We start from the raw sequence: 27,458 nt of genomic DNA, 5'->3' as shown, positions 1-27,458 counted from the left end.
ACAAACAAAACTCACTGCAGTCAACTATAGGCAACCAACCATGCCCTGCCACCACCAACAGAAACTAATAAATACTTTTCCCATAGAGAAGTGAACAAAAATGCCAAGATTGAAAAATATTTATCAGTAGTTTGTGCACTGTGTGGAAGATGGAGGCAACCAGGTCACCCTCTTACTCCCTCAAGGACATGGCTGTGTAGCCAAATATTCTGAATAGACCTGAATGGAATGGGGTTGGCCAGTGCAATAAATACTTCTCCCTTTCTTCCCTCCCCTGCCATCATCTCATTTTGCTCCTCATATGACCTGTAATTTTGTCACAGCACTACTTGTCTGCTTCACACTTCTTTGCTCCCAGGCTCGTTGCAGGACGTGTCTGGCTTCAGCTTCAAGGTCAGTTGGACTTTGCCTCTGTTTATTCACCAATGGCAGTGACATTTCGAATGGGAGGGTTATTAAAAATGTTTTCAAAGTGCCATAGATTGTAGCCTTTTGGGAGATGCAGTTTGCTTATTTGCATAAATACTCAGAAAACGCCAACTGTGAGATTTGTCAGGCCACTGTGCTTCTGACCCAGATAGCGATACCGAAACAAACATGTTAAATGTATGAAAATAAAGCATTTTATGCAAATGGTAATGTTTCTGCAGGCAGCCTGCTGCGCAGACAACTTAAAAAATGTCAATACTGTCCATAAATGTGTTCCATTAACTATGGTAGAGAGACTGAAATGGTATTGTAGACGGGCGTTTTTAATTCGTATAACCGAACACTATACCCTAAGATTTGATCAGTATCGAGATTTATCTTTGTCTGAATTGCCAGCATCTCTCCAAATTGGCCGACTGATCTCAGTAAAGAATTTTGCTTCATTTACATGCCTTGTTTGGTTTCACATCTACTCAGTAGCAAGCCCCATCTAGTTCAATGAGGCTTACTCCAAAGGGATTACAGAATAACAGCCCAGATTAACAAGTACTGTCTTATTTTTGTGTAATAACAAAACATCAGATGCTGGGGTTTTGAACAATTTAAAATAAGCCCACTTCTAGGTCTATTCTCTTCTTTATGAAAGCAAATAGTCCTCCTTCATTGCTCCATATTTCATAAAATTGTACCGCAGAATTCCATAGAACCCTACAGTAACAATAAACTAAACACGCTTACTTGGAAGTGAGCTCCGCTGAACACACTGAGATCTCTTTCTAACTACATATGCATACGAATGCTCTGCTAGAGTGTTGCTTGTTTTTAAATTTTAGATCGGCAGGCCTGCAAACAGATCTCATCTGCCAGCAGAAGAACTTGAGAGATTAATTACTGTTGATTATAACCTTTCCCTGTCTGTTTTAGTCTAATTGGCAAACTAGCTATATTAGAATAGTTACATAATATAACCAGAGCTATAGACTGTTACCCTTATACTGTATAGAGTACAATCACTGTATATAGGAACTTAAGTAACCATGTCCATAGATTCTGTAGGTCTATTCTGCATATGATTTAGTTGGATCCCACCCATGGAACACATAATTTCTTTGAATGCAGCTTCTATCCAAGTGCTTAGGATCACACGCCACACCAGCTTAGATTGTGATAATATGGCATAAATGGTTCATCAGGTTGTGTAGTTTAACAGTTTGTGGACTAACTGTAGAGTACTTTGAACTATTCGTTACCATGCTGGTGTTAATAATTAAACTTCGTATGATATAAAACTACTAGTACCTTACGATAACCCACAGTGATACAATATCCTAGCCTGACACATGAAGTGCAGTTTCATTTGCTTACATAATTGAGCGGCACTGAATGTACACAAGTATTACGATTAAAATTAAGATTTACAGTGGTGCCTCGCAAGACGAAACTAATTTGTGCTGTGAGTCACTTCATCTAGCGATGATTTCGTCTTGCGAAGCGCGGGTTGCCGTGGCAAAAAACAAACAACAACAACAAACCGCCGAAAAACTTCGTCTTGCGAAGCGCGGCCATTGAAAACTTCGTCTTGCGAGTCACCAAACACATTGCAAGACGCTTTCGTCTAGCGAGTTTTTCGTTGCGCCAGGCATTCGTCTTGCGAGGTACCACTGTAATTAATTTTATGTATGTTTGTTCATCTGCTTACTTTCTGAATTTATTAACTCATTCTTCAGTACTGATTCCCAAGGCACTGCATCAGGAACTGATTAGCAAAACCTTGAAGGACATTTTTATATTTTAGAAACAGAGCAGCCATTATTGTTATTTGAGAACAGAGAGAGTTCTCAAATACAATGCACCAATGTATCTACCAAAACACTTTTATTTATTTTTTTAAAAAAATGATGTTTGGGTTTTGTTTTGTTTTGTTTTGTTTAAGCCAGTACAAGATGCAAATTTGTCCCTTTATCAGCTTTCTACTCTGTCTTGTTGTTTGTTTGCTATTTAAACTACATCTGTGCTGTATCTCAGCGGATGCATAACATTCAGTTGAAGCCGCAGCTTAAGGTGTCTTGAAAAAGTCAAGAGTCACAAGATACATATGATACTGTCCTAGTAGAATAGAAATGTGTTTTATCTACACCTATTTCTAAACAGCTGAGTTTCCTGCCAGTAGATTTTTTGCCTAAAAAGCAAAACAAAAAACCCAACCCCCATACGCTTCCTAATATTAATGAAAGAGGAAAAGAACTGAGCAAAGAGTGTTCCTGCCACAACAACCATTTCTCCTTTCGCAGCTCTAGCTTCAATGCTTTAACACGCAGTTTATAAAATCGCTGTGCCTAATCTGACACCGTTTGAACATGCAAGCCAAGGGGACAACTGTCCTGGAAAATGTTGCCGATATGGGAGGTGCTAACTTTAGGTCAGCTCTGAAACTCCTGCCAAAAGTAACACGAGGGGTCTTTGCTGTTCTTAAACTGAAACAAATAGGAAGTCCTGGAGCTCAGTGTAGTAAAAGACATATCCTCTGACCTGGAAGACCTTTCCCTAATTTAATTTGGGGGGGGGGGAGTTAATTGTGCTTAGTTAGTGATGAGGAAAATTCCTTTTTTGCACACAGCTAAATGTTGCAGTCCCAATTAACATGACACACAGGGCTCAGATTACAAGGCTTGGCACCTGCACTTAAAAGGAGCCCGAGGCCTGACTCTGGTGCTTCCTGGACCGAAATATAGTGCTGCAACTGGATTTCTGATTGTCCTAGTCGCAGTGGGCTTGCCACACTGACTCTGCTAGAGGATGCCATGTTCGTCTTTATGCAGATAAACCTATAGGGCAGAGCTTTCCAAACTGTATTTCGCAACACATTAGTGTGTCGGCTGCAGTGTGTAGGTGTGTCACACAAATGCTACCAGAGCTGGAAAGGGGTTCGTTTAACCTGCAGTTTGCTGGAGTATATTTCTGTCTTATTCTGTGCTCCCACTTCCCCCCAAGCAGTAAGATGCCCATGAGGAACGCTCCAGTGTTTAGGGTCCTTTGAGGAAGGTGGGGGGGAAACAAGCACACTGGAGAAGTACTGTTTTGGGGGGACAGGAGGCAGGCAGGTGTGGAGGACTCCCTGGTCTTGAATGGGGTAACTGTGCCCCTGAAGGACCAGGTGTGCAGCATGGGAGTCATTTTGGACTCACAGCTGTCCATGGAGGCACAGGTTAATTCTGTGTCCAGGGTGGTTGTCTACCACTTCCATCTGGTACGCAGGCTGAGACCCTACCTGCCTGCAGACTGTCTCGCCAGAGTGGTGCATACTCTGGTTATCTCCCGCTTGGACTACTGTAATGCACTCTACGTGGGGCTACCTTTGAAGGTGACCCGGAAACTGCAATTAAGCCAGAATGCGGCAGCTAGACTAGTGACTGGGAGTGGCCGCCGGGACCACATAACACCGGTCCTGAGAGATCTACACTGGCTCCCAGTACGTTTCCGAGCACAATTCAAAGTGTTGGTACTGACCTTTAAAGCCCTAAACGGCCTCGGTCCAGTATACCTGAAGGAGCGTCTCCACCCCCACCATTCAGCCCGGACACTGAGATCCAGCACTGAGGGCCTTCTGCAGTTCCCTCATTGTGAGAAGTGAGGTTACAGGGAACCAGACAGAGGGCCTTCTCGGTAGTGGCACCCGCCCTGTGGAACGCCCTCCCAGCAGATGTCAAGGCAATAAGTAACTATTTTACTTTTAGAAGACAACTGAAGGCGGCCCTGTTTAGGGAAATTTTTTAATGTTTGATGCTGTATTGTTTTTAATATTCGGTTGTAAGCTGCCCAGAGTGGCTGAGGAAACCCAGCCAGATGGGCGGGGTATAAATAATAAAATTATTACTACTACTACTACTACTACTGGAGACTCACAATATGCATGTATTTTGTGATATCTACATATTAACACATATAGAATCGAACCAGTTGGAAGTAAGCAGACTCCAAAAGCAGGCAGCACAACAGCTAATCCTGCATCAAATTCTACAAAGCCAACTACATCCTAAGATGCGTTATTTTGGAACTTTCCCCATGTCTGTGCCCAAATTCAAAGAGCAAAAAGAATCTCTTCCCTCTGCTTCTCTAGCTCACTGCAGATGCTGGGGTGCAGCAAGGTCATGTCTGCTAGCATGACCTCAGTGGCTGCATTTTCAACATTTATGAATGGCTACAGATGTGAGGGATGTGGGTGGCGCTGTGGTCTAAACCACAGAGCCTAGGGCTTGCCGATCAGAAGGTCGGCGGTTCGAATCCCTGTGATGGGGTGAGCTCCCGTCACTCGGTCCCAGCTCCTGCCAACCTAGCAGTTCGAAAGCATGTCAAAGTGCAAGTAGATAAATAGGTACTGCTCGGGTGGAAAGGTAAATAGCGTTTCTGTGTGCTGCTCTGGTTTCGCCAGAAGCGGCTTAGTCATGCTGGCCACATGACACGGAAGCTGTACGCCGGCTCCCTCGGCCAGTAAAGCGAGATGAGCGCCGCAACCCCAGAGTCGTCCGTGACTGGACCTAATGGTCAGGGGTCCCTTTACCTTTACAGATGTGTTGCATCTGGAGACATAGCTAGCAGGGGCAGTCCTGCCTTCCTCTCCATGTGTTCAGTGTATGTATTTGGGGCAGGGGTATCTGCACACTCCTCCTGCTTTGCAAATAAGGGAATGTTTTACTCACAGGGTTTCCAGAAGTTACAGCAAATAAGTCTCCATCTGCTGGCAGTAAAATGAAGATGAAACAGGTTCCAAATGACTTTTAAAAGAAAATAACGTTGTTTCATTTCAGAAAGCTCCATGCAATATTGGGATTAGTGAATATGCAGGCTTTAAAATCTCCTTTTAGAAAGATTGAACTCACTTGCAGAGAGCCATGACTGTATGACTTCTTGATTGTCCCAGGAAGCGAGAAAAGAAAGAATGGGAGGGAGGAAACAAAAGGCTGTAGGGAGGTTACTAGCTCCACCTCCACCGGCAACCTGAGCTCAGGTTAACCCTTTCTATGCATGCAAGTGTGAGTCAGTACAGTGGTACCTCGACTTACGAAGACGACCGCAGGCACAGAACGCACGCACGGCGACAAGACTTCCGGGTTTGCCAACTTCGAAAGTCGAAACCTTCGGAAGTCGAGTCATTCGGATGTTGAGGTACCACTGTAATTGTATATTACAACGGGTTGTGGGAAGTTGGGGAAATGCACTAAGGCAAGGGAAATAATCCAATCAAGAATTAAAGGGCTGTTTTTGGATATACTCAATATCAAATTGAAAGTAACACTTCCTATGGTTGCTTCCTTATATCTCATTTTAAGCAAATAGATAGATAGCAATCCTAAGGAATATGATGGTTTGAATCTCTCAGCAGAAGGGACTGAGGGGCACTTTTGTTAAGGTTCGTCCTTGATGAAATAAAAATACATTGGGAGCAATTAATAATAACTTGTGCAAGTTTTAGTGGCTAATTGGCAAACTATTGGATGAATTCTATTAAGTCGGCAACTAGTCTTCTGAGTATTTGATTTTCTTTTATTGAACGAACAAGTACCATCTGCTTTGAAAGCTTGGATCACAGCACAAATCTGCTTGAATAAATTCTGGAGAAAGGTGAAAGCTTTCAAGTGTGTGACCTTCTACATTGACTGCTCTCCAGTTCTTGAAGTTCACATATCAGGCTCAGGTTAAGAAATGTTGCTCTAGAAAAAGCAATTAAATTCGCTCCATGTTTGTGGCAGTCACCATTAGCTTGAAAGGTCAGTGACAACAAATTAGCAGCAAGGGCCGCTTTTGAAATCTGCACAAAATTAAAATGGTGTGCTTTGTTTAGTCACCAGTGCTTCTCTGTTAATTGCTCCCACACAAAATCAGCTGTCTCATCTTTCGAATTTGTCATGCATCGACCCCTCATAAAATGGAATCGGGGTGCCATACATGCACTTAGCAGCTGTCTCTGTCCTAGCTGATGTGAGTTTCTCCATTGTTGTAGCCAGACACCTTTTGGCATTTATTGCTAAAAGACCAAGACACCTTGACTACTATATTATTGGGGCAGGACAGTAACTCCCTGGTCATGCATGCACAAAACCCTGAGATCAATCCCTGGCATTTCCAGGTGGGCAAGTCTGTAAAGCACTACTTTCTGAAACCCAGGAGAAAGCCCAGTCAGAGTGGCAGGCAGCCCTCAGCTTGGTAGACCAACGGCAATGCAATAAAGCAGCTTTCCACCTTCCTAGCCACAACTTGCTTCATACTGGTTGCAAATGGAACTCTCACAACCTTTAACTATGACCCATTCAGAGACTCTTTGGGAAAGCTGAAGACTCTTGGATGCATGTTGTGTACTGAATTTATTTATGAATGCGTCAGCTCCAACAACCACATGATGTTTTAGGGAAGCCTCGGGGGAGCTTATAACACAAGTGTAAAATCTCAGATGAACCATATTAATATGGGTCCTTAGGGGTTTTTTTCCCCCAGGGGGAACTCACCGGACCTCAGTTCCGACACCTCTCAGGTGGGCGCCATTGGCATTCTAAGAGAAAGAGGGAGGTATTCATGGTGAGTTCCAGCACCTCTTTTTCTAGAAAAATAGCACTGTGGGTCCCTGTGAATTAGCTGAAAAGGTGGGAGAGGTTCATATGCTGGGAGAACTCACCCAGGTAGAACTTCCAGCTGCCCGTGATCACAGAGGTCTAAGAAATAGTCCTCTATCCAGAGTAGGATTGAACCATCTTCTAAAATAGGCAGCTTTCTGGTGCAACTCTTCCCATGTCTCTGCAGAAGTAAGTTCTGTTGAGTTCAGTGGGCTGCATTCCTAGATACAGGACAGCACCCTCTGTGTCTGGCAGGACTCAACCCCACAGCATGGCATCAGACAGGATTTCATTACTGTTACTGCCAAGCTCCAGCCAAAGAAAGTGTCTTATAGGGAAACCAGCCAGACCAGCAAATGTGCCTCTTAATGGCAGTAGTGCATGTCATACTGGCTGACTCCTATAAGTATTTCCAAGTCAGGCTTGTTCTGGTCAGAGCAATAACCAACAAGGCTGCTATGTTTTCCTGTAAGAGACCACCTTTGCTCCTCTAACCTGACTGGAGCATCTGGTTTTACCTAGTTTGGCAGAGCCATAACTTTGATAGATGTAGTAAGCTATCCATGCATCCCACAACTGGGTAAGAAGTCTAAATAGGATTGCCAGGTTCCAGGTTAGGGACAATAACATGATTTCAACCAGGGTTCTGCTCTTTATGCTTGGATTCAGACTTGGAATATGGAAAGGAGGAAGGAAGCTATTATTGCACGGAAGAATGTACAGAATTGCCTTGTCCCCAGCATCATGCTCACTGTGCTCTCGCTCAAATTCCTTGCATTCAGTGTTCCTCTGTGGGGAAAGGCTGCATGGAACGTGCAGGTTATACACATTAAGGGTCTCTCCATGTGTTCAGTGTACAAGTTCCTAGGCTGAGTGAAAAGCGGCATGAGCCATTTTCACACAGTAGGTCTTGGTGGAAAATCAAGGGCAATATGTCCTTTCCAATTTGCCCTTCCAGATGCTATGAGTATGGATAAAGACCAAGCTGTCTGTCTGAAAAAAAATATGCCATTGAGACATTGGGCATCGTTTTGTTATGATTTGAGGCATTAGTGCTAGGATGACACATCATTGCCCTCTGCTGTAGGGCATCAGGATATGTCACAGTAAGCAAACAAAACACATTCAGTTCAGCAATATTGTCTAGACTGCTCTCCAAGAGTAATGGGATTTAATATAATAACTTCCACTTGCAGTAAAATAAAGCAGGGAAGTAATAAAGGCACCAGCAATGTGAGGAATTATACTGCAGATTCACATTGCACCCAGTGGCGGGGGGAAATACAGCACATACAGACCCACAACTTTTCTGAAACCCAACAGACTACCAGGAAATAATTCCTGGGAAAAGTATGGACAGCACAGAGGCCCAGAAGTAAAACAGAATTGCACCAGCCAAAGAGTTGTGGCTGACACCTGCAGCACCCTTAACTAACCACAGTTCCCAGGATTCTTTGGGGGAAGACATGACTCTTTGAAGTGGCACTATACTGCTTCAAATGTGCATTGTCAATGGGGCCAGAGAGGGGGTTATTATTGTGGCTCCATACTTCGAATCATAGAACTGTAAAGTTGGAAGGGACCACTAAGAATATTTTGCCTAATGTGGGGCTCAAACCCATGACCCTGAGTCTTATGCTCTATCAACTGAGCTATCCCAGAACTGAGGAATGCATGCTCATTACAACACCTAAACAGAACCCTCATTGAATGGCGTTCTAATGAATGAGTATGGGTTGCAAAGCGGACCCTCAATCATGCTGCTGCCCTCCCAATATGCATTCATTCTAGACACACACATACACAACATCTGCAACAGATTTATGGCTCTGTGCATTCTGATGAAATAGTCATCATGCAGAAGTATTGAAAAAATACTGTGGTAACGTTATCACATCTGAAAGGAACTTTAGAATCAACCCTGTATGTTTTGTCCCCCACTTACACCCCTTCATTCCCCCGCCCCCTCATTCCCCACAAGCTTACCTACTCTCAGCCTTTGTGTTCTCCACCCACTCCTGTCGTTCTGTGCCTTCTGTTATGCATGCCTCACATATGGGAACATGTACTAATTTTAGATGCTAGTTAAGAGCCAAGGTTGATGCAACTAGCATAGGGGTGAGAGCAAAGGCAGCTCAGCTTGCTCCAGGATCAGGTGTTCTATCAGTTAATGTCAGTGGAGGTTAAGGGCACATGGAATAAGCCACTGGGAAAAGCAGGGCTGAAAGGGCTACCAGCTAGTAGCAATGTTTGAAAGTCTAAGGCGTGTGGATTAGATTTATGCACAGCAGATAAATGTCTTAAATAAGACCACATCTGCAAATGAATTTCCAAACCAGGTCATTGTAACACCAAATAACCTGAATAAGGGAATGAATCACACATTGTTTTCTAACACAGAAAAAATCCCCCTCTACTGAATTTAACCATATCTTCAAATTACCTGGTGGAGTCTTGGTGTGAAATGGTTTCTGTGAACTAGAGCCTTTTCCATGTAAACCACATCTGGACACGGAGTGAGGGGGTACAGCAATGACACCCAGTCAGGCTTTTTACAAATAATGTGATCCACTAACCTAATGTTCAGACTTTTAAAGCAAACATCTTGTTGGTATCATTGAGGCTTTTGCCATTTCCACATTGCCATTTTCTGATCTCTCCAGCTCATTGTATGAAAGGGCTTCAAGGTGTAAAAATAATAAGTCAGCCAGTCAATCAATCACTGCTAGTACAATGTACATGATGACTGTGTCACATTCCATTGCTTTAAGGAATGGGTGGGATATGAAAACAACTTTTCATGCAGTGCCTCCTTGCCAACAGAAATGATATGAGCTAGCTAAACATGACAGACCGTCTGATGCCATTAATGTTACCTGTGATTTGATGGAATATCCTGCATTCAACAGGGGCAATGCACGGGTTATTTTTATGAAGATCATTGTCTTGACCTATTTTCGTAATTTTGACAGATCACCAGTCTAAGAAAATACACTAGAAGGCACAATCCCTTGACAGAATAGAAATGCAATATATATCATTCAGAACAGAAGCAATTCCAGCAATTTCATACCCATTGGTATGACAGTATTTCTTGACCCTCATGGCTATTTTGAAGTCACAAGAAATGCTTCTATTAACTGCAGTAAGCATTTAGAGATGGGCTCCCCCAAGCTCAAAATGGCCTGAGATTTCAGTCAGCCTTTTGCTATGGAAAAGTGGACCTTAAAGGCTGGTGTTCAATTAACTAATTTAATTTTGAACGTGAAACTAGACACTGGTGTCCTGTCACCCTCTAGCATAAACCTTTTGAACTTTATAAAGATGCATGTGTTCGATGGTGGGAAGGGGGTTTCTGCTTGCTCTAAAGCAGGCCTCAGGATATGAGACTGAATATCCTCTTAAAAGGCTTTTATTTATCTACCACAGCAGTGGTTCTCAACCTGTGGGGGTGCTGTAGAAATATCCCAAAGGGTCCATGAAGCAGGTTACAGCAACCTGTGGCGGGCAACTTTTGAGTAAATTCTGAGTAAATTCCCATTGCCAACCTCTTGTTTTTATCACAGCCCAGCAGGTGAAGCAGCCATCACTTCTGCCTGGCCACAGCGCCACCACTGACTCAGCTGCCACACACAAATGTACACACAGAGAAAAAGATCAGTTGAACTAAAAGTGAAGGATGGGCTCCTTCCTTCATTACTAGCTGAGCCACCCACCCACCTCAATACAGACATTCTCAGCCTACTGATAGATAAATGCAAGCCAGGCAATGCAGTATTATAGGCAACGTACAACCGAACCCACATGCACGTTCAACACTTGAATATATTCGGATGCTGCTTCAGACTGCAAGGTTACAAATATGCAGGAGCAATACACTCATTAAGCCTACACATACCTTAGATCTAAAGTGTAAAAGAGCCCCTGACTACCCAAAAGCAATGTGCCACAGACCAAGCAAAAAAGAGCGCAAAAGAAAAGAAAGAGGAAGCATATTTGACCAAAAAGCCTAACACAAAGGATCAGAGATCTCTGCCTTCTGCAAGAGCTAAGCGTTTCTCTTAAAATCTTACACCAACCAACCAAACAATCTCTTAGTCTTTCCCATCTCTTAGTCTTTCCCATTCCTTAGCCCATGGTCCAGCAAAGCATAGGTCTGACATTTGAGAACACTGAGGAGCAAAGAGGTATCCCATTGGAGTTTGTGGACTTTCCAACTATTGAAAATCTGGGGTTTAACCACAGTTTGGAGCCAACTATTCTCTACTGAGAGCGGAGGGGGATGCTGGTTGAATGAATACTGTAATACAATTAATTATTTCCTGTATTTTTATCCTTTTGTTTATTCCAATAGGTTTGAAGTTGAAGGGACATGAACCTACTAGTCAGAAATGACTAACTGGTGTTTGTTGTTGCAGTGAATAAAAAGTGAATTCATTTAAAAGTGTCACTGAACTTCAGAGTAGTCCCCCCCCCCTCATTATTTATTGTCTTAATGAATGGAGCCTAAAATTACAACAATTAGTGATGGGTGTGTGTCCATGAATTATTTCAAGGTTAAAAGGGGGTTGTCATACTCCTAAAGCTTGGGAACCACTGGGCTATCGTAACTGCTGCTAAATGACATAGCTGCCAAGTTCTCCCTTTTTTTAAGGGAAATTCCCTTATGCTGAATAGGCTTCCTCACGAGAAAAGGGAAAACTTGGCAGCTATGCTAAATGATGAGGTTCACAGCACATGCATGCATTACCGCTTCTGTCACCTTGGAATGGGCTATACTGTAATGTACCCGGAATACATGGGTCTCTTACAAAATACAAGGCAGCTACTCTGTGATTACAGCAAAGGAACAAGAGGTGGGCAAAGTAGGATGATACTGTATTATTAATCCATCTTGACAACTGGGTTTCAGTCCTGAAAATTCAGTAATTAATTACTCCAGGTATGAAACATTTTATACCCCTCCCTCAAAGCACTCTAAAACTAGGCTACAAGAGGACAGTTTCTTTTTGCTTCTCCCTCCCTCCCTCCCTCTCTTTCTGTATACTTTTATGGTTTAGGGACCATAGCCACTTATTTAGTAGTTGCTTCAGAGATAACTGTAGATCAGAAAAAAAATCACAGTAGCTCAAAGCCATGAAAGAAAAGTTGAAGCATGGGGTTTGCTCCTACTGCCTGTGTTTTAAGCCAAACATTTCTACTGAACTGCAGGAATTATTGACGTGCTTTCTTTCCTTTGTTCAATAGGTCAGTGCTTCTTCTTAGTGATTAAACACCAATATGTGAATGTGCATGTCTGGAATGCAGAGATGAGTTTTTAAATGATATTTGCACTGAGGACTAATGGAAACTGGCATCTCCCACTGCACAGACCTATACAACAAAAGAAAGCCACTGATACTGAAACATATTTCAACAAATTGGTAAATTAAAAAAAACCTAACAATGAGGGGAATCAAAGGAGAAAGTGCTGAGATAGCCATGACGGACCCTGCTAATTTAAAGCCTTTAATGGACTGGGTCCTGGCTAACTTGGCACTTTCTTCTTTATGATCCCCACTATTCCAATATTTAAGTTCAAAACCAACAACTTGAGTTGGGCTTGTAAAAGACAAAACTAGGTTTGAAACATCTGAGACTTCTGCTAAATATGTGCCTGCCTCCATAAAACAATCAGCCAGTTGGCCCCATTGCCACCATTCACATATATGTACCCATTTCAGCTCTCATTGCAGATTTGTGTGCAAAACTAATAGGTGACAAAAGATGGCCAGTACCTTCTCACGTCTCCTGGCTGGTCGAAGAACTGTAGTTCTCTTTGCAACAGTTAGTACCGGGGCGTTGACCACTGGATACCTGCTGAATCAGCAAAATGTGAAAGCTGGATCCTATCACAGACAAAGACTATTTCCTCCAAGGTAAATACTTTGATTCAAATCATTGATGAACAAGTGTTGGGGCCTGTTGCTTGAAGGGCCTAGGTGTCTCCACTGAATACTATTTGGCAGTAAAGAGAAAAACAAGGCTGTTGAGTGGGAAGAGAGCCCAAGAAGCAAAGGTGTTGAGGAACAGCAGGTGAGAAGGTTGAAGAAGCAGGACAGAACTAGCAATGGACTTAGGTCACAGCTGCACCATACATTTAAGCAGTGCTTTTTTTCTTTAAAAATGTTTAGGGGTACTCTCATTTTGACTCAAGAAAATCACCATTCTATAGTTCAAATCAGGGAAGATAAATACAGTGAATGGACAAAAGTACAAAGATTCACAAAATGTTTATGAGTACAGTATGCTTATGTCTGCGTATAGGGTTGCCAGACTCAATAGAGGACAGGCCTTCTGTGCCTTTAATTGCCCTGCTCTCTTTTGAGTCTGGAAACCTTAAAGAGAAACCAGCAGACCCTTTGTTTAATTTCCAAGCAAAGGGTCTGCTGGTTTCTCTTTAAGGTTTCCAGACTCAAAAGAGAGCAGGGCAATTAAAGGTACAGAAGTCCTGTCCTCTATTGAGTCTGGCAGCCCTACCTGCGTACCCCCAGAAAAAGCACTGCATTTAAGGCACACAGGTATACCACCTTAACAGACATGGCTCTTTCCCCTTCCCCAAGAATCCTGAAGACTGCAGTTTACTGCTCGCAGAGCTACAGTTCCCAGCATCCTTAAGAAACTTTATTTCCCAAGATTCCTTGGAGAAAGTCATGTGCTTTAAATGTATGGCTCTGAGTTCTAGAAGACTTGCTCCCTGCTGTCTGGCATTTCCCCACTTGCCCAGGGAGCATGGGGCCCTGACTGACTCCAGCTACAAAAGCTGAGTTTGCTGAAGTGGCCAGAAACCATATTGGCTGTGTCTTAGTGCAGACCCTGGTCATCAAGCCTGAGCTTCCACAATGAACTACCATGGGCAGGATTTGCAGCAACAGCAGCAGATATGTTCTATGCTTGTGATAGTATTTTATTCTCTTGTTAATTATACTGTTTAAATGTGCTTTTTATATTTGACATGGGACTCAGCTAGACTGGGAAAGAAAAGGCGTTTTATATGATTTGTATGTGCATTTTAACACGATGACACCAGTTGAGGCTGTGGAGTTCCATTTTTGCCAACCCGATTTCTCATACAAAGTTTACAATGTGTTTAACTGAAACACTTCTTTAATGTGTCTAGATCCAGTCTTACTTTAGTAATGTTTTATTTTGAATTTTTTTAAGATAACATTTTAGTTTCCATTTAATTATGTTGCTTTGAATGTATACTTGATTTATTCAGTAATGTTTTATTTTGAACTGTTTTGTTTTATGTTTTTATGTATGTTGTAAACCAATGTCCCCACTGTGGAAGGACGTGTGGATCCAGAATTGGCCTCCACGGTCACTTACGGACTCATTGTTAAAACCCTGTTTATGGAAGTCAATCTTAGTCGGCTACGAGTGATTGCCAAAGAGAGAGAAGAGAAAACCGCTTAGAGGTTTCCCCCCTAAAAATATAATGCAGTATAATAATAATAATAATAAGTAGTAGTAGTAGTAGTAGTAGTAATAATAAAGGATAAAGTGATTTGAATGGGGCAATAGAGGCTGAACTTCCCAAACTGATTTGTGTTTGAAGAGCACACAGAACACAGCAAGCTAGAGTCATAGTAAAAAGGTAAAGGTACCCCTGACCGCTAGGTTGAGTCTCGGACGACTCTGGGGTTGCGGCACTCATCTCGCTTTACTGGCCAAGGGAGCCGGCGTTTGTCCGCAGACAGCTTCCGGGTCATGTGGCCAGCATGACTAAACCGCTTCTGGTGAACCAGGGCAGCGCACGGAAATGCCGTTTACCTTCCTGCCGTTTACCTATGTATCTACTTGCACTTTTGACGTGCTTTCAAACTGCTAGGTGGGCAGGAGCTGGGACCGAACAAAGGGAGCTGACCCAGTCATGGGGATTTGAACCGCCAACCTTCCAATTTAGACCACAGCGCCACCCGCTGCTCCTTATAATAAGCAGGTGTCATTTTAAAAATCTCCATTCCACAGAGATTCCTGTGGAACTAATTATAATAAATCTCCCTCTTCCTTATGAACGATATTATTTACTACATTTATCTCTCATTTTCCTTCCAATGAGTTCATCCCATTTTATAGGGAGGCAAGGCCATGATGGCTGGCCCATGATCGCTTAATGAGCTTCATGGTTGACCGGGGACTTGAATGAGATTCTTCCCCAGCCCTGATCCAACAGTCAACCCAGCCTTCACCAATCTAGTACCCCCTCCCCCTGATGGTTTGAACTACAACTTACATTGACCTCAACTAGCACTGGTTAGGGATGATGGGAGTTGTAGTCCAAAACATCTGGATGGCAATAAATTGACCAAGCTGCTCTAAACATTACAGCAAGCTGGTTCACTTCTGTAAAATCTGTAATAAGTATCAAAATAGTAATGAAAAAGTTCTGTAAATGTTGTGAGCAGATACACTTCCAGGAATTCTAGTGGAGCTACACTGATTAATACCAGCTGCAGATTCATCTCATTAAATTTAATTGCACTTTAATTTTGCAGATTAACACAAAATATAAATTCTGAAGGTCATATAAATTCTGAAGGTCATTTGTTTCTGCCGAAGTTCTTCCGTCCACTACTGAAACTCTCTGTGGTTTCAGCTGGAAGCCAGCATTCCCCTGCGGAAGCACAGTATGTTTGCTTCCCCTAGAGACTGTATAAGCCAACAAGCAGCCACACTTCCCAGTTCCCTGCCATTTCCTTCAAACCGTAACATATTCACAGTGTGCTTTCTTTTTTTCTTTTTCTTTTGCTAGAGGCATAAAAGCAGATAGGAAGTAGGATGCCGATTCTGCCCACCTTCCCTGATATGAACTTGAAAATGTAACCAAAGATTGCAGATCAATATGAATGCTTTACATTCCTTTTCTTTTTTATTCTTTTACCAGTGCAGACTTCCCTGATCTTCGTAAGCACAACAACTGCATGGCTGAATGCCTCACTCCAGCAATCTATGCCAAACTGAGGGACAAGATGACTCCTAATGGCTACACGCTGGATCAGTGCATCCAAACTGGTGTTGACAATCCTGGCCACCCTTTCATCAAAACGGTCGGCATGGTTGCAGGAGATGAAGAATCTTATGAGGTTAAGATTTTCTATTATATACTGCCATCCACTTGTTTAGTTTGTACATTTACTAGATGAAACCGTTAGATAAACAGATTCTTCACACAGGGTGTAGTTTTAAAGGAAAATAGGACACTAGAGTGTACAGAAAACACAAGGCATATGGATAATTATGGTAGTTGTTTCTCTTCCTTGTGGGATTGTTTCCCCCCTAAGTGGGAAGCTCAGTGAAGAGAAAACACCATTAAAGGCACCCTCTGTATAATAATATGCAGGATAATAAATGCAGGCACAGAAGACAATATTTTATTTGACTCCTGTAGCTGCCTTGTCTCTTGCTGGTAAATTCAGCTTGAGGTAAAAACATGGAACCGTTGTTCACTAAATTGAATGAAGCAGAAATTCTGCTGTAAAAATGTGTGTGCCATGCACACACACATTCCTATACATAGACCGCTATCAACATGGGCGTAACCAAGGAGGCGAAGGGGGACAGCTGCCCCCATCAAGTAAAACAATAGAAATACTTAACTAACTGACCAATCATGTCTGTTCTAACCCCCCCAAAAGAAAACAAAAAAATCCTAGCTACGCCCACTGCTATCATCAACAACAAAATTTACCTCACCAGGAAGCTAGCCTGGCTATTCCATGAATTGAATCCAGGAACTAGAAGGGTCTCAGGCATACAGTGTACCCCCCCCCCAAAAATCAACCAAATGAGCAAAACACAGGCAGGATTTTCTCCCTACATTTCTTATTTTTCCCTTTCTATTTTAGGCTAGTTTCTAAGGGGCTTTAAAAACTCTTTTCGAAGGGCATCCATGAAGTTCACAACAGTTGTTTGGGATATGTCACACTTGAAAACAGTCTCTTAACAATTGTCAGCACCCTTAACTTCCCAATATTCTTTGGAGGAAGTGGCAAAATAGTGCTTTAAATATATGTGAACTGAGGCATACTGATAACAGAATAAGTAGAATATTGTTATTGGGTGGGAGGTATATGGGGGGGGGGGGAACCTAGGTATAATTCTGGGGCACAATACAGCTCTTCTCCAGACTGTGACAGAACAGTCAGAGCAGATTTTAAATCCTACAAGAGGAAACAATAAAGGTTCTGGAGAAAACAGAGGCGATTGAGGCTGTGTCAGGTGTTCCCTAATATTTAAACTGCCACTGCCAGACATACTGGCTAATTAGTATAATCAGAAGGAGAAGTTAGTGATAGGAACTATAATTTTGTACAAGGCTGGAAAACATTTGCCCCACTATAGTGATAACAGTCTCTAGAAACTATTTATTAATTTCTTTCTCTCTTTACTTTTGATCTCAGCATTAGTGCTGTATATATTAAATGAAATTCAGGGTCTTTTCCTCTCTCTCACCCCCTCCCCACTCCTCGCACAAACAAGCTACACTAGTTCCATTCTTCCCAGATTTGAAGAGCAAATCATGAGGCCAACAAGCCCAGAAGCCAATTGGAAATTTTATTTTTATATATCATATTGAAAATGGATCACTCTTCAAGAGCAAATGTACTGGGAAGAAGGCTAAGCTACTGTCTAAGAGGGGGTGGAATTGAAAGTGCATGCATGGAAGTGATGTGGTTAGCCAACTCATTCAGCAACAGACGAAAGAGAGGTATTAATGCCTCTAAATTGTGTCACATTGTTAAATATGTATCTTGCCTTTTTAAAAGGTGAGTAACAATTAAAATAAAATCCTCCCAATGCAGTAGCATTAAAAAGAAAAGGCACAAAAATCAATTGCAGAACTGCAAACTCTACTAAAACAATAAAGTTAGTCTGGGATAAGTTTCACATCTCCCCAATGCCTGCCAGAACTATAAACCCTAAATAAGTGAATCTCCTGAACATCCCTATTTTGGGAGTTATATAAAAAGGATGCTACCACCACTAAGAATGTGCCAGCCAAACTTTTTACTGGACAATGTTGGCACCTGGATTTCAACAGGACTGTTGTTGAATTCAGTAGAAAGTAAGTATACTAATGACTGCAGCCTTAATTTTAGAAGACAATCTCTGTCCTGATCTTATCAGTACAGCCCTGCTTAAAACCCAAAGGAAAGAATAGGAACCCGATTTACTTGTCAGTTTCGTGCTTGACATATCAAAGTTCTGCCTTTCCCCCTAATATTCCTTTCCCATCACTTCCTTTATTTCTTTGTCTCTGTGTGGCTCTTTCCCTTTAGATAGGAGGTCTGGTTAGTGGATGGTTCAAAAAAGTGAGGAAAACTAAAATATATCAATTGCAAATACACAAAAGAGATGTAACCACCAAAGTGACTAGAAAATAATAATAATAATGAATAATTATATGCCATTGACTCTACAGGAATTTGCTGAAATTTTTGACCCAGTTATCAAAGTAAGACACAATGGCTATGATCCAAAAGTAATGAGGCATCACACTGACCTGGACTCTTCCAAGGTAGGTACAATTTAGGACCAATGTAAGAAATCTTATCTGCAGAGAAAAGGGGCTGAGAACAACTATAAAAGTATATTGTCATGGATAGAATTAGCATTTGTCTACTTGTTTCCCCCAAATAATATTTCTTACAACACATAGGACAGTGCTAGATGAAGATGTTCAGGTGCCTGCCTCAAATAACTGATTTTGGGTTAATGCCAAAGAACAGAAAATTATTTATTTCATGTGTTACTGTTGGTTTTTTACTTGCTTCTGGGAGTTTCTGCCTCGGGTACTAAAAATCCTTTGTCAGTCTTGGGTACTTAACTAGGGGATTGTTCTCAGGCAGAACAATGTATTTTGGCCAATCCTAGACAGCCCTTTCTGTGACATGAACTCCCTTTTGTGTGTGGATCAGATCACCCATGGGCAATTTGATGAACGCTACGTCTTATCATCCCGTGTACGCACTGGCCGCAGTATTCGGGGGCTGAGCCTACCGCCTGCCTGCTCCCGGGCAGAGAGGAGAGAAGTAGAGAACGTTGTAGTCACTGCTTTGGCTGGGCTGAAAGGAGATCTCTCTGGGAAGTATTATAGCCTGACCACAATGTCTGAGAAAGAACAGCAGCAACTTATCGATGTAAGTACAGTGCGGAGGTTTAAAGGGATCTTACGCCGCTTCCTTTTGCATACAGATGTTTTATGCACAGATAATTACCGGTAGGCTATTGTTAATGTTGCATTTGAATCCTAAACGCCTAAAAATAGGCTGGGAAAAGTCCCTGAGAGGGCCTGAAATATTGCAAAGGCTTAAGCTTAGGTATATCAAATGAAAGGGCTCTGTTTTGTTTGAACGATTATATTTAGGAGCAATTTAGATATTTAAATATAGTGACAGTCTGCATTTTTTATTTATTTAGTGCCAGTCTAGATATGTAAATGTGTATTGTTTTCCTTCATTTTTAAAATAAAAAGCCTGATATGCAGTGGAATAGTGAGGTGGGAAAATAGTTTAGCCCTTTTCTCAATTCAAATATCATTCTCTTGCTCCCCCACCCCCACCCTGCATATAACCTTTCCCCCTGTAGGTCAAAAAGAAGCTTGGGCAGACAACTGGCAGGAAATGGAAGGGTTAAGCACCACCCTCAATCTTCCACTCGCTTTTGAGGTTGCCTTTTAGTCAAAACCCCAAATTGGGGGCGGGGGCTGGTCCTTTGGGGCAAATGGGGCAGTGCTTCACCAACTGCAGTTTGCCCTCACTTGCCTGCCTTACCTCTTACAAGCAGTTCAGGGATGCCCTGGCCACCAACCCCCTCCCCCATAGTCTTCATTTTGCCCTTGTAGAACACAGCAGGGAAGATGCGGGCAAAACAAATAGTTGGCTCTTCCTATCCCTGGCTCTGACTCCACCTACTGTTGCCCTCTCTGCTTTCTGCCCCACCAATCCAAATGGGCACCAACCACCATGTGTTTATGGCAGTGAAACCCCGGAGCTATATTGCATCTAGTATCTCCCCAGCCCAATGAATGATTTCCCTTCCAGAAAGTAAAAATGTAGATTTTGCAAAAAGAGTTTTTGAGCTGTTTTTTTTTTAAATGAAATTCAGTACCAACATGGGCCACCATATGTCCGGAATTCCCTGGACATTTCAGCGATTTTCGCCCGGGTGCTGATTACATCAGAAATTCCAGGCATATGGCAACCCTATTAGATGGTGATGATTATATTCACCCATATTTGCAAGTAATAGGAATGCTTACAATATGGTGATGTGTAAAGCAACATTAAAAACCACATCCTTGATACTATTATCGTTCTGGGTGATATTCAATGAAGTCATACTCATTAAAAATAATGTACTTGCATTACTTGGAGTGACATTGGATCTCACCTATTATGTCCATAGTTCAGGGATCAACAAGTGCATTGGTGTTCCATTGGACACCCTTACCTTGATTCCGAGTAATCTGTATAGAAGTCGAAACATGCGTTTGTGCAAACCATGACATTTTCATCTAGCTGTCCACATGCCTCTAACTGTGGTATTTTTATTTTAAAGGTGATGGTACTGTAAATCAGGGAATACTGTAAAAAACAAACAGCACTGGATTTAATTTATAACTACAGTGTATTGTGTTCTCATGTACCATGGTAACCTGTACGGTGGAAAAATATGTACACCTAAAACTGCATTAAAGGATGTATGCATGAATGTCCTAATAAACTCTAGACACGCAAAACAAAAATATTACAGATATTTAACTTGCTGGTGGACTCTGAAAACAAGATCTATTAGCTTATTATACCACACAATAAATAAATAAATAAATAAATAAATAAATAAATAAATAAATAAATAAAGACTATAAATAAGGAACACTGCACAACTGAGCTGGGATTTATGCACGTGTAAATGAAAATTTGTTGGGGGAATAAATATTGGGGGGGGGGGTAATTCTGTTAAGAAATGAAGTGGAAAAACCTTATCTTTAAGGTTTTATTAAAGACTAGACACTGCCTGAAAACTTTTGGCATACAAGTTGGATTGGTATAAAAATTCACTTTAATCTTTATACAGTATGTACTGTACATTGTTTTGTACATTGTTTCTCCTTTATTTCTTTTTTCTCAGTGTGGTTACAACTCTCTAGAATCATTGCTCTTACAACAAAATAAAAACCTACCAAGTTATCTAGGGAGAGAATATTGTCATTTGCAGTGAAGAAGAACCCAGTGTGAATCTTTATTCGCTCAATGGTGGTGCTTGCATGTTCTTCCTTGCAATGACGATTATGAGACCCAAAATTCACTTCTTTCTTTCTTTCTTTCCTTCCCTCTGCCTTGCATATGCTGGTCTGCAGGACCATTTCCTATTTGATAAACCAGTGTCCCCTTTGCTAACATGTGCCGGGATGGCCCGTGACTGGCCAGATGCCAGAGGAATCTGGTATGGAATATGAATTGTGCACGCTTAAGCTATGAAAAAATGGCTTTATTAGTTCCTTCCTAACACAACAGCAGCTGCTATTCTTAAAACTGACTGCATGCTTTTGCACACACTCACTCTTATCTTCTTCCATTAATTAATTTTTAGGGGAAGTGCAGTAGCATACATAAAAAAGAAAGACAGGTGCTTGAGTCTATTATTCTACATCACCAGTGACAAAAAAGGTAGCAAATAACCCTAGTGACTGGATTGCTTTCTTCAGATCATAAGGAATTCGATTCATAGAGAAGTCTGTGGACAGGGTTCTTCTCCCTCAGCAGCTCTCTAAAAAGGCTCAAGGAGACCCTGTGGAATGGGGTGCACTTGAAGGGGGGAAGGCATTCTTCATAATAAATAATGGAGGCATTAACTATAATTATAGTACAGTGGGACCTTGGTTCCCAAATTTAATCCATTCCGGAAGTCCGTTCCAAAACTACGGCATACTTTCCCATAGAAAGTAATGCAAAATGGATCAATCCGTTCCAGACTTTTAAAAACAACCCTTAAAACAGCAATTTAACATGGATTTTACTATCTAACAAGACCATTGATCCATAAAATGAAAGCAATAAACAATGTACTGCAGTAACACAATCAATCAGTAGCTGAACTGGGTCCACAGAGTCACAAAAATAAAACAAAAAAGAGCCGGGGGGGGGGAAGCAAATACAGACAGACCTCAGCGTAACATTCAAAACGGAGTACGTTCGGCAAAAGTTACTTCCGGGTTTGCAGTGTTTGGGTTCCAAGTTGTTTGAATACCAAGGCGTTTGAGAACCAAGGAAGTATGAGCTTCTTATTTATACTAAAAGCAGTTTTGGATTGGTGGTATTATAGAAATTCAGTATGATAAAACCAATGTGATTTATCAGTAAATAATGGGATGAAAAGGAAGAGAACGAGAGAGAGATCTAAATGATTTGAAGGAAATATTAGTTCTGTCTCCCTGATATCCTGAATCATTTGTGAAGATTTATGATGCTCTGAAGGAATTTCTGTTCCTTTGGCATCAGTGATGTCTTACTACTTTGATAATGAATGAATGCTTAAGGACTGAAATGTGTAAGGTACTTTACATGAACGTTCAAACGTGACAGTGTATTCTTTTAATTGTCTTTGTTACTTTTTTTCAAAAGAGTTTATTGTTTTATCTTTGAATGTGTCAGCTGTTATCATGTGTCAGTGTGGGCCAACGTATATAAACAGAACTGAAACCTGCATGTGTGTTTGTATTTAAATATCTACAATAAAAAGTTGCATGGGAATCTTAGCATTGATACTTCGGTGAACAAAAACAATCTGAGTGCAAATGAGCGATAAAATAGCAAAATATCCATTTCTTTCAAGACCCAGGTTTCACACTCTGAATCTTCAGTTAAAAGATATCAGGCATTAGGACAGCTACAACTGTCAGAGTAAATTCCCCATAAAGCAACTCCTAACATCCTGAAATGTCAAGTGTTGTGCTACTTTATTAAGCAAGACTTGCAGTATCATACATAGGTGTTCGACGCAATGCAGAAACTGGTCAGGGAGCATCATGAATACACCATGCCCACACACTGTCCTGAATGCTTTCCAGTCACCAAGAAGCTTAAATGAAAGTAGGCAACACAGAACACACTTGGCTCAGAAAGCATGCTGCACTGGGGTACCGTTTGCAGTTCTGCATTTATGTGCTAATAGGGTGGGAAAGTATTTCACTGAGCATGTAATGGATTTTTGCATGCCAGTTCTGTTGTGGAACACTTGAAAAATGAACTAATTTTAAAGAAAAGTTGAATACGGTTTGGGCTTTAGACAGGATACACCTTCAAAAGTTCCTGTCTCAAACTACTATAAACTGGAGAGGCAGATTCCCTCTTTCCCAATTAAAAAGGAAGAGCACGCTTTCCCTTTCTCAGTTCCCATAGCAGCACATGCCACACGCTGCGTTCATTGCAGAGAACAAAACGTACTCTCTAGCGTAGCAGCAGTTGAGTACCAGTGGGATCAGGACTGAGCAGTGCTCTTTATATAACCCTAGAAATGGGAATGATTTTTATCATTGGTACTTGTTCAGTGGAATGAAATGGCGGAAATCTTCACTAACCCTTACCCTTAACCTTGCCACAGTAATATCACCACACAACGCTCAATTCTGCCCACAACAGAGACAGATAAGAAAGGGGAGAGGTGAAACGAAACAATCAGGCGCCTGTGAGAATTGTTGTTGAAGGCTTGTGTGACAGTAATACCAATGCCTTGCTCGCTTCCAACCAGGCACAACAATGACAAAACATTTCTCGTCTGGATCAATGAAGAGGATCACACCAGGGTGATCTCCATGGAAAAGGGAGGCAACATGAAACGGGTCTTTGAAAGATTTTGCCGTGGATTACTAGAGGTGGGCATTTTATTGTGTCATTTAAAAAAATGTTTCTGAGTTTTAAGCAGAAAAACTTTAAGTTTTAAGTTTTAACCCTCCTGGGGATTGGGGGCCCAGGGCATGACAGTCTTTGGGGCTCCTTAATGGTATGAGAGCAAGTCAGGCATAAACATTCACTTAACTCTATACACGAGGCTGCAATGAAAGTCATAATGCATTCTTGATGGTCAATTTTTATTACAACCTCCCACATGCTAATTGTTGTAATTTTAGGTTCCGTTCATTGATCTGCAGCCTCAGGAACTGCCCATCACCCTCAAAGGTGCCTAAGGGGTAGCTGATGTTACTAGTTTCCCTTCCTCTACCTTTCTACCCCCAAAGGAAGAGTCCCTCTTTCCCTCACTGCCTAGAACAATATATATAAAAAATTTGTCCAGCAACACCTTAGAGACCAACTAAGTTTGTTCTTGGTATAAGCTTTCATGTGCATGCACACTTCTTCAGGGTGTATCTGAAGAAGTGTGCATGCACACGAAAGCTTATACCAAGAACAAACTTAGTTGGTCTCTAAGGTGCTACTGGACAATTTTATATTATATATATATTTCCACTGTGTCAGACCAACACGGCTACCTACCTGCCTTAACAATATCTTGCAGGCACACCTGCAGCTCAGAGAGAAAAATGTTGCTACCTGCATCAGTCTGGTCAGTACAGCTCAAACCTAGGATGGATAATCTTCAGGTGCTGATACACAAAGCCTTTCCTCTCAAGAATGGCCAGTCAAATCTCCTGCCAAATGGTTTCCACATAAGCAAATTTACCCTGTTTTAATTGATTGGCTGCATTTTAGTCAATTAATCAAGTAAAATTAAAAGAAGTATTCCACTTCCTCAATAAATTCTGAGATACACTTCAATTTCAAAATGCAAAGATGCAATTTTCACTCCAGTTGCCCAGACGGAAGTCCCAATGAAAGTTAATAGGGCTGTATTTTCTTTAATACAAAAAAAAAATGGTATGGGGAATTAATACAGCGATCAATCTAACCTCCCAAGTTGAAGCTTCAATTTAGAGATAATATTCTGTTCTTGCTTTCACTTGTGGAACACTATTGATGTCGGCGATCTTTACTACAAGTCTCTGATGCCAAAGATGGTTCTTGTGCAATTATTATACAAGCTGCTAGGAGCTGTATTTTAACAGAAAGCCTGTACTGTTAACAGATGGCACTATCTGTACGCAGCAGTTCATTGCCTTTTATTTCCTCTGTAGGTTGAAAGGTTAATTAAAGAACGAGGGTGGGAGTTTATGTGGAACGAACGCTTAGGATATGTATTGACCTGTCCTTCCAATCTGGGAACAGGATTGCGTGCAGGAGTCCACGTTAAGCTTGCAAAGCTCAGCAAGGTGCGTAAACCAACTCAAATGGCCAAAAGTCAGTAAGAACAATTCATATATATCTGTAGTGCCTGCTTAGACACCTTTACACCTAGAAATGTAATGTGAAAAGTAGGCAACCCTGCATTTACAAACATCTTAAGGAGCAATCACTATTTTAGAAATAATATATTTCTTTATGGCAGGATCCTAGATTTGCAAAGATCCTGGAAAACTTGAGGCTTCAAAAACGTGGCACCGGTGGAGTAGACACAGCCGCTGTAGCAGATATATACGATATCTCCAATCTAGACCGCATGGGCCGATCAGAGGTAAGGTCCCCCCTCCCATTTTTAATTGGAGCAAAACTTGGGGACAGCTTCTTATGCAAGCTATAGATCAGGCATCCCCAAACTTCGGCCCTCCAGATGTTTTGGACTACAATTCCCATCATCCCTGACCACTGGTCCTATTAGCTAGGGATCATGGGAGTTGTAGGTCAAAACATCTGGAGGGCCGCAGTTTGGGGATGCCTGATTTAATGTCTTCACATACAAGCAAATATTGTTAACAGGAAACTCCATGGCACCAATTTGCATTTCCTTGACAAGCAAGACAATAACATGGAATGCATCTGATATGCCTAAAGTATTCTTCTTAAAAAAACATTTGTATAAATTAGATTATTTAGACTCATGTACTTCAGCACAGTGATTCCTTATGAGCAAAAGTAAAGGGACTTCACATAGGAATATTGGAAACTGTTTTATACTGAGTCAGACCACTGGTCCATCTAGCTCAGTATTGTCCACACTGACTGGCAGCTGCTCCCCAGAGTTTCAGGTAGGGGGCATTTCCAGCCCCACCTGGAGATGCCAGGGACTAAGCCGGGGACCACCTGCATGCAAAGCAAGTGTTCTACCGCCAAGGTATGCCCCTTCAGTGCCTGCATGCAGACTTAGGACACAGAAGGTCATTCTCATTTATTTTCCATGAAAGCATTAAGACGGTTGGATGGCATCTTGTACACCCCCCTTCTGGAAACTCCTGCAGCCAAGCTGGTACCAAATGTATTGCTCTGTTTTCGTGAGCCTGAGGGGGGGGGGCGTGTCTTGTCATCTGGGCAGCCTAGGACCTCCATACACTCTGCCCAGGCTTGGACCCTGGAGATGTCACTTTGCTGCTGCTAACGCACCCCAGAGGTGCTAACACAGCAAAAACAATACGAGAGGCAACAGTTAAGAGTCACAGGTATCTGCAGCCACAGCTGCAGTGGTTTGACTTCACCCTTGGAGGCACAATACATTGTCTCTCGAGACAGACAGATGCCAAGAACAACTCCTCTCCCAAATTGAAATGAACACAACAGACAACATGATAAATCAGGACAATGGCCTCATTGTATAAGCCTATGCCTATGTGTGTATTTTCAATGACTTCATTGAGACCTGCATAAAATCATGCTAGACTGGAATAGATCCTAAACTGGCATCTGATCAATCCCCTTATATTAAAGCATGGCTTATTGAGTCTAGGCCACCTTTATATTCTCATTTCTGTACTCAGATGACAAAGGATCAGTTACCTGAAAAGGGGAAAACCAATAAAACTGATACATTCATTATATCCAAAGTACTTTCAAACAAAGTAACTTAAGACACAGTCGCCTAAAAGGACGTCAAAGTTTCATTATTAGACATGTATCTTACAGTATATAACAAAATGATACTGTTCAGGGAGGATTCTACTACCTAGTTTTACTGAACATGCACCTATGTTCTGTGGTAGATAATTACCCACAGAAAAACCAAGGTTTTTAAAACATAACCTCGGCAAGCTTTTCTTCTTGTTGTTTAAGGTGGAACTTGTTCAGCTAGTCATTGATGGCGTCAATTACATGGTTGACTGCGAGAAGAAGTTGGAGAAAGGCCAAGACATCAAGATACCACCACCGCTGCCACAGTTTGGAAAGAAGTGAAGCTGCTTCCAATGAGTATCAACTGGCCTGCCATGTGTCTGTTGTGACAGACTTTTAACTCTGTATATTCAGTTCCTTAAATACTGTAACTTGTCAAATGGAAAAATGAATAAAAACAAGACCCTGTCACCATGTTCAATAAAATGCTACCTGGTGCCCCAGA

General features: G+C 41.7%; 1 protein-coding gene across 4 annotated transcripts; it reads left to right on the top strand.

Annotated features, from left to right (window-relative positions):
* The first annotated feature begins 133 nt into the window (after window positions 1-133).
* On the top strand, window positions 134-27,458 carry CKMT2 (creatine kinase, mitochondrial 2). Of its 4 annotated transcripts, XM_035099772.3 has the most exons (11): window positions 277-393; window positions 12,282-12,457; window positions 12,758-12,952; window positions 15,964-16,162; window positions 18,502-18,597; window positions 18,998-19,219; window positions 21,442-21,527; window positions 23,832-23,955; window positions 25,213-25,347; window positions 25,524-25,649; window positions 27,176-27,458. In XM_035099772.3, the coding sequence occupies exons 3-11, from the start codon at window positions 12,801-12,803 to the stop codon at window positions 27,293-27,295; spliced, it is 1,260 nt and encodes a 419-aa protein (XP_034955663.1). In that variant the 5' UTR covers window positions 277-393; window positions 12,282-12,457; window positions 12,758-12,800; the 3' UTR covers window positions 27,296-27,458. The 4 variants fall into 4 exon arrangements, with proteins under 4 accessions (XP_034955661.1, XP_034955665.1, XP_034955663.1 ...); XM_035099770.3 differs by lacking the exon at window positions 12,282-12,457 and having other exon boundaries at window positions 134-393; XM_035099774.3 differs by lacking the exon at window positions 12,282-12,457 and having other exon boundaries at window positions 274-393; window positions 12,770-12,952.

Source organism: Zootoca vivipara, chromosome 10 (genome assembly GCF_965207765.1).
Source record: "Zootoca vivipara chromosome 10, rZooViv2.hap1.1, whole genome shotgun sequence".
In the NCBI taxonomy this organism is placed as follows: domain Eukaryota; kingdom Metazoa; phylum Chordata; class Lepidosauria; order Squamata; family Lacertidae; genus Zootoca; species Zootoca vivipara.
Note: the sequence above shows the minus strand (reverse complement) of the source record. Positions and strands in the feature narration are given on the sequence as shown.

Excerpts from the sequence above, each read along its gene's own strand:
- CKMT2 (XM_035099770.3), top strand. The coding sequence starts at position 12,801 with ATGGCCAGTACCTTCTCACGTCTCCTGGCTGGTCGAAGAACTGTAGTT. Across the intron at positions 23,956-25,212 it reads TTTGCCGTGGATTACTAGAG|GTTGAAAGGTTAATTAAAGA; the intron begins GTGGGCATTTTA and ends TTTCCTCTGTAG. Across the intron at positions 25,650-27,175 it reads ACCGCATGGGCCGATCAGAG|GTGGAACTTGTTCAGCTAGT; the intron begins GTAAGGTCCCCC and ends TTGTTGTTTAAG.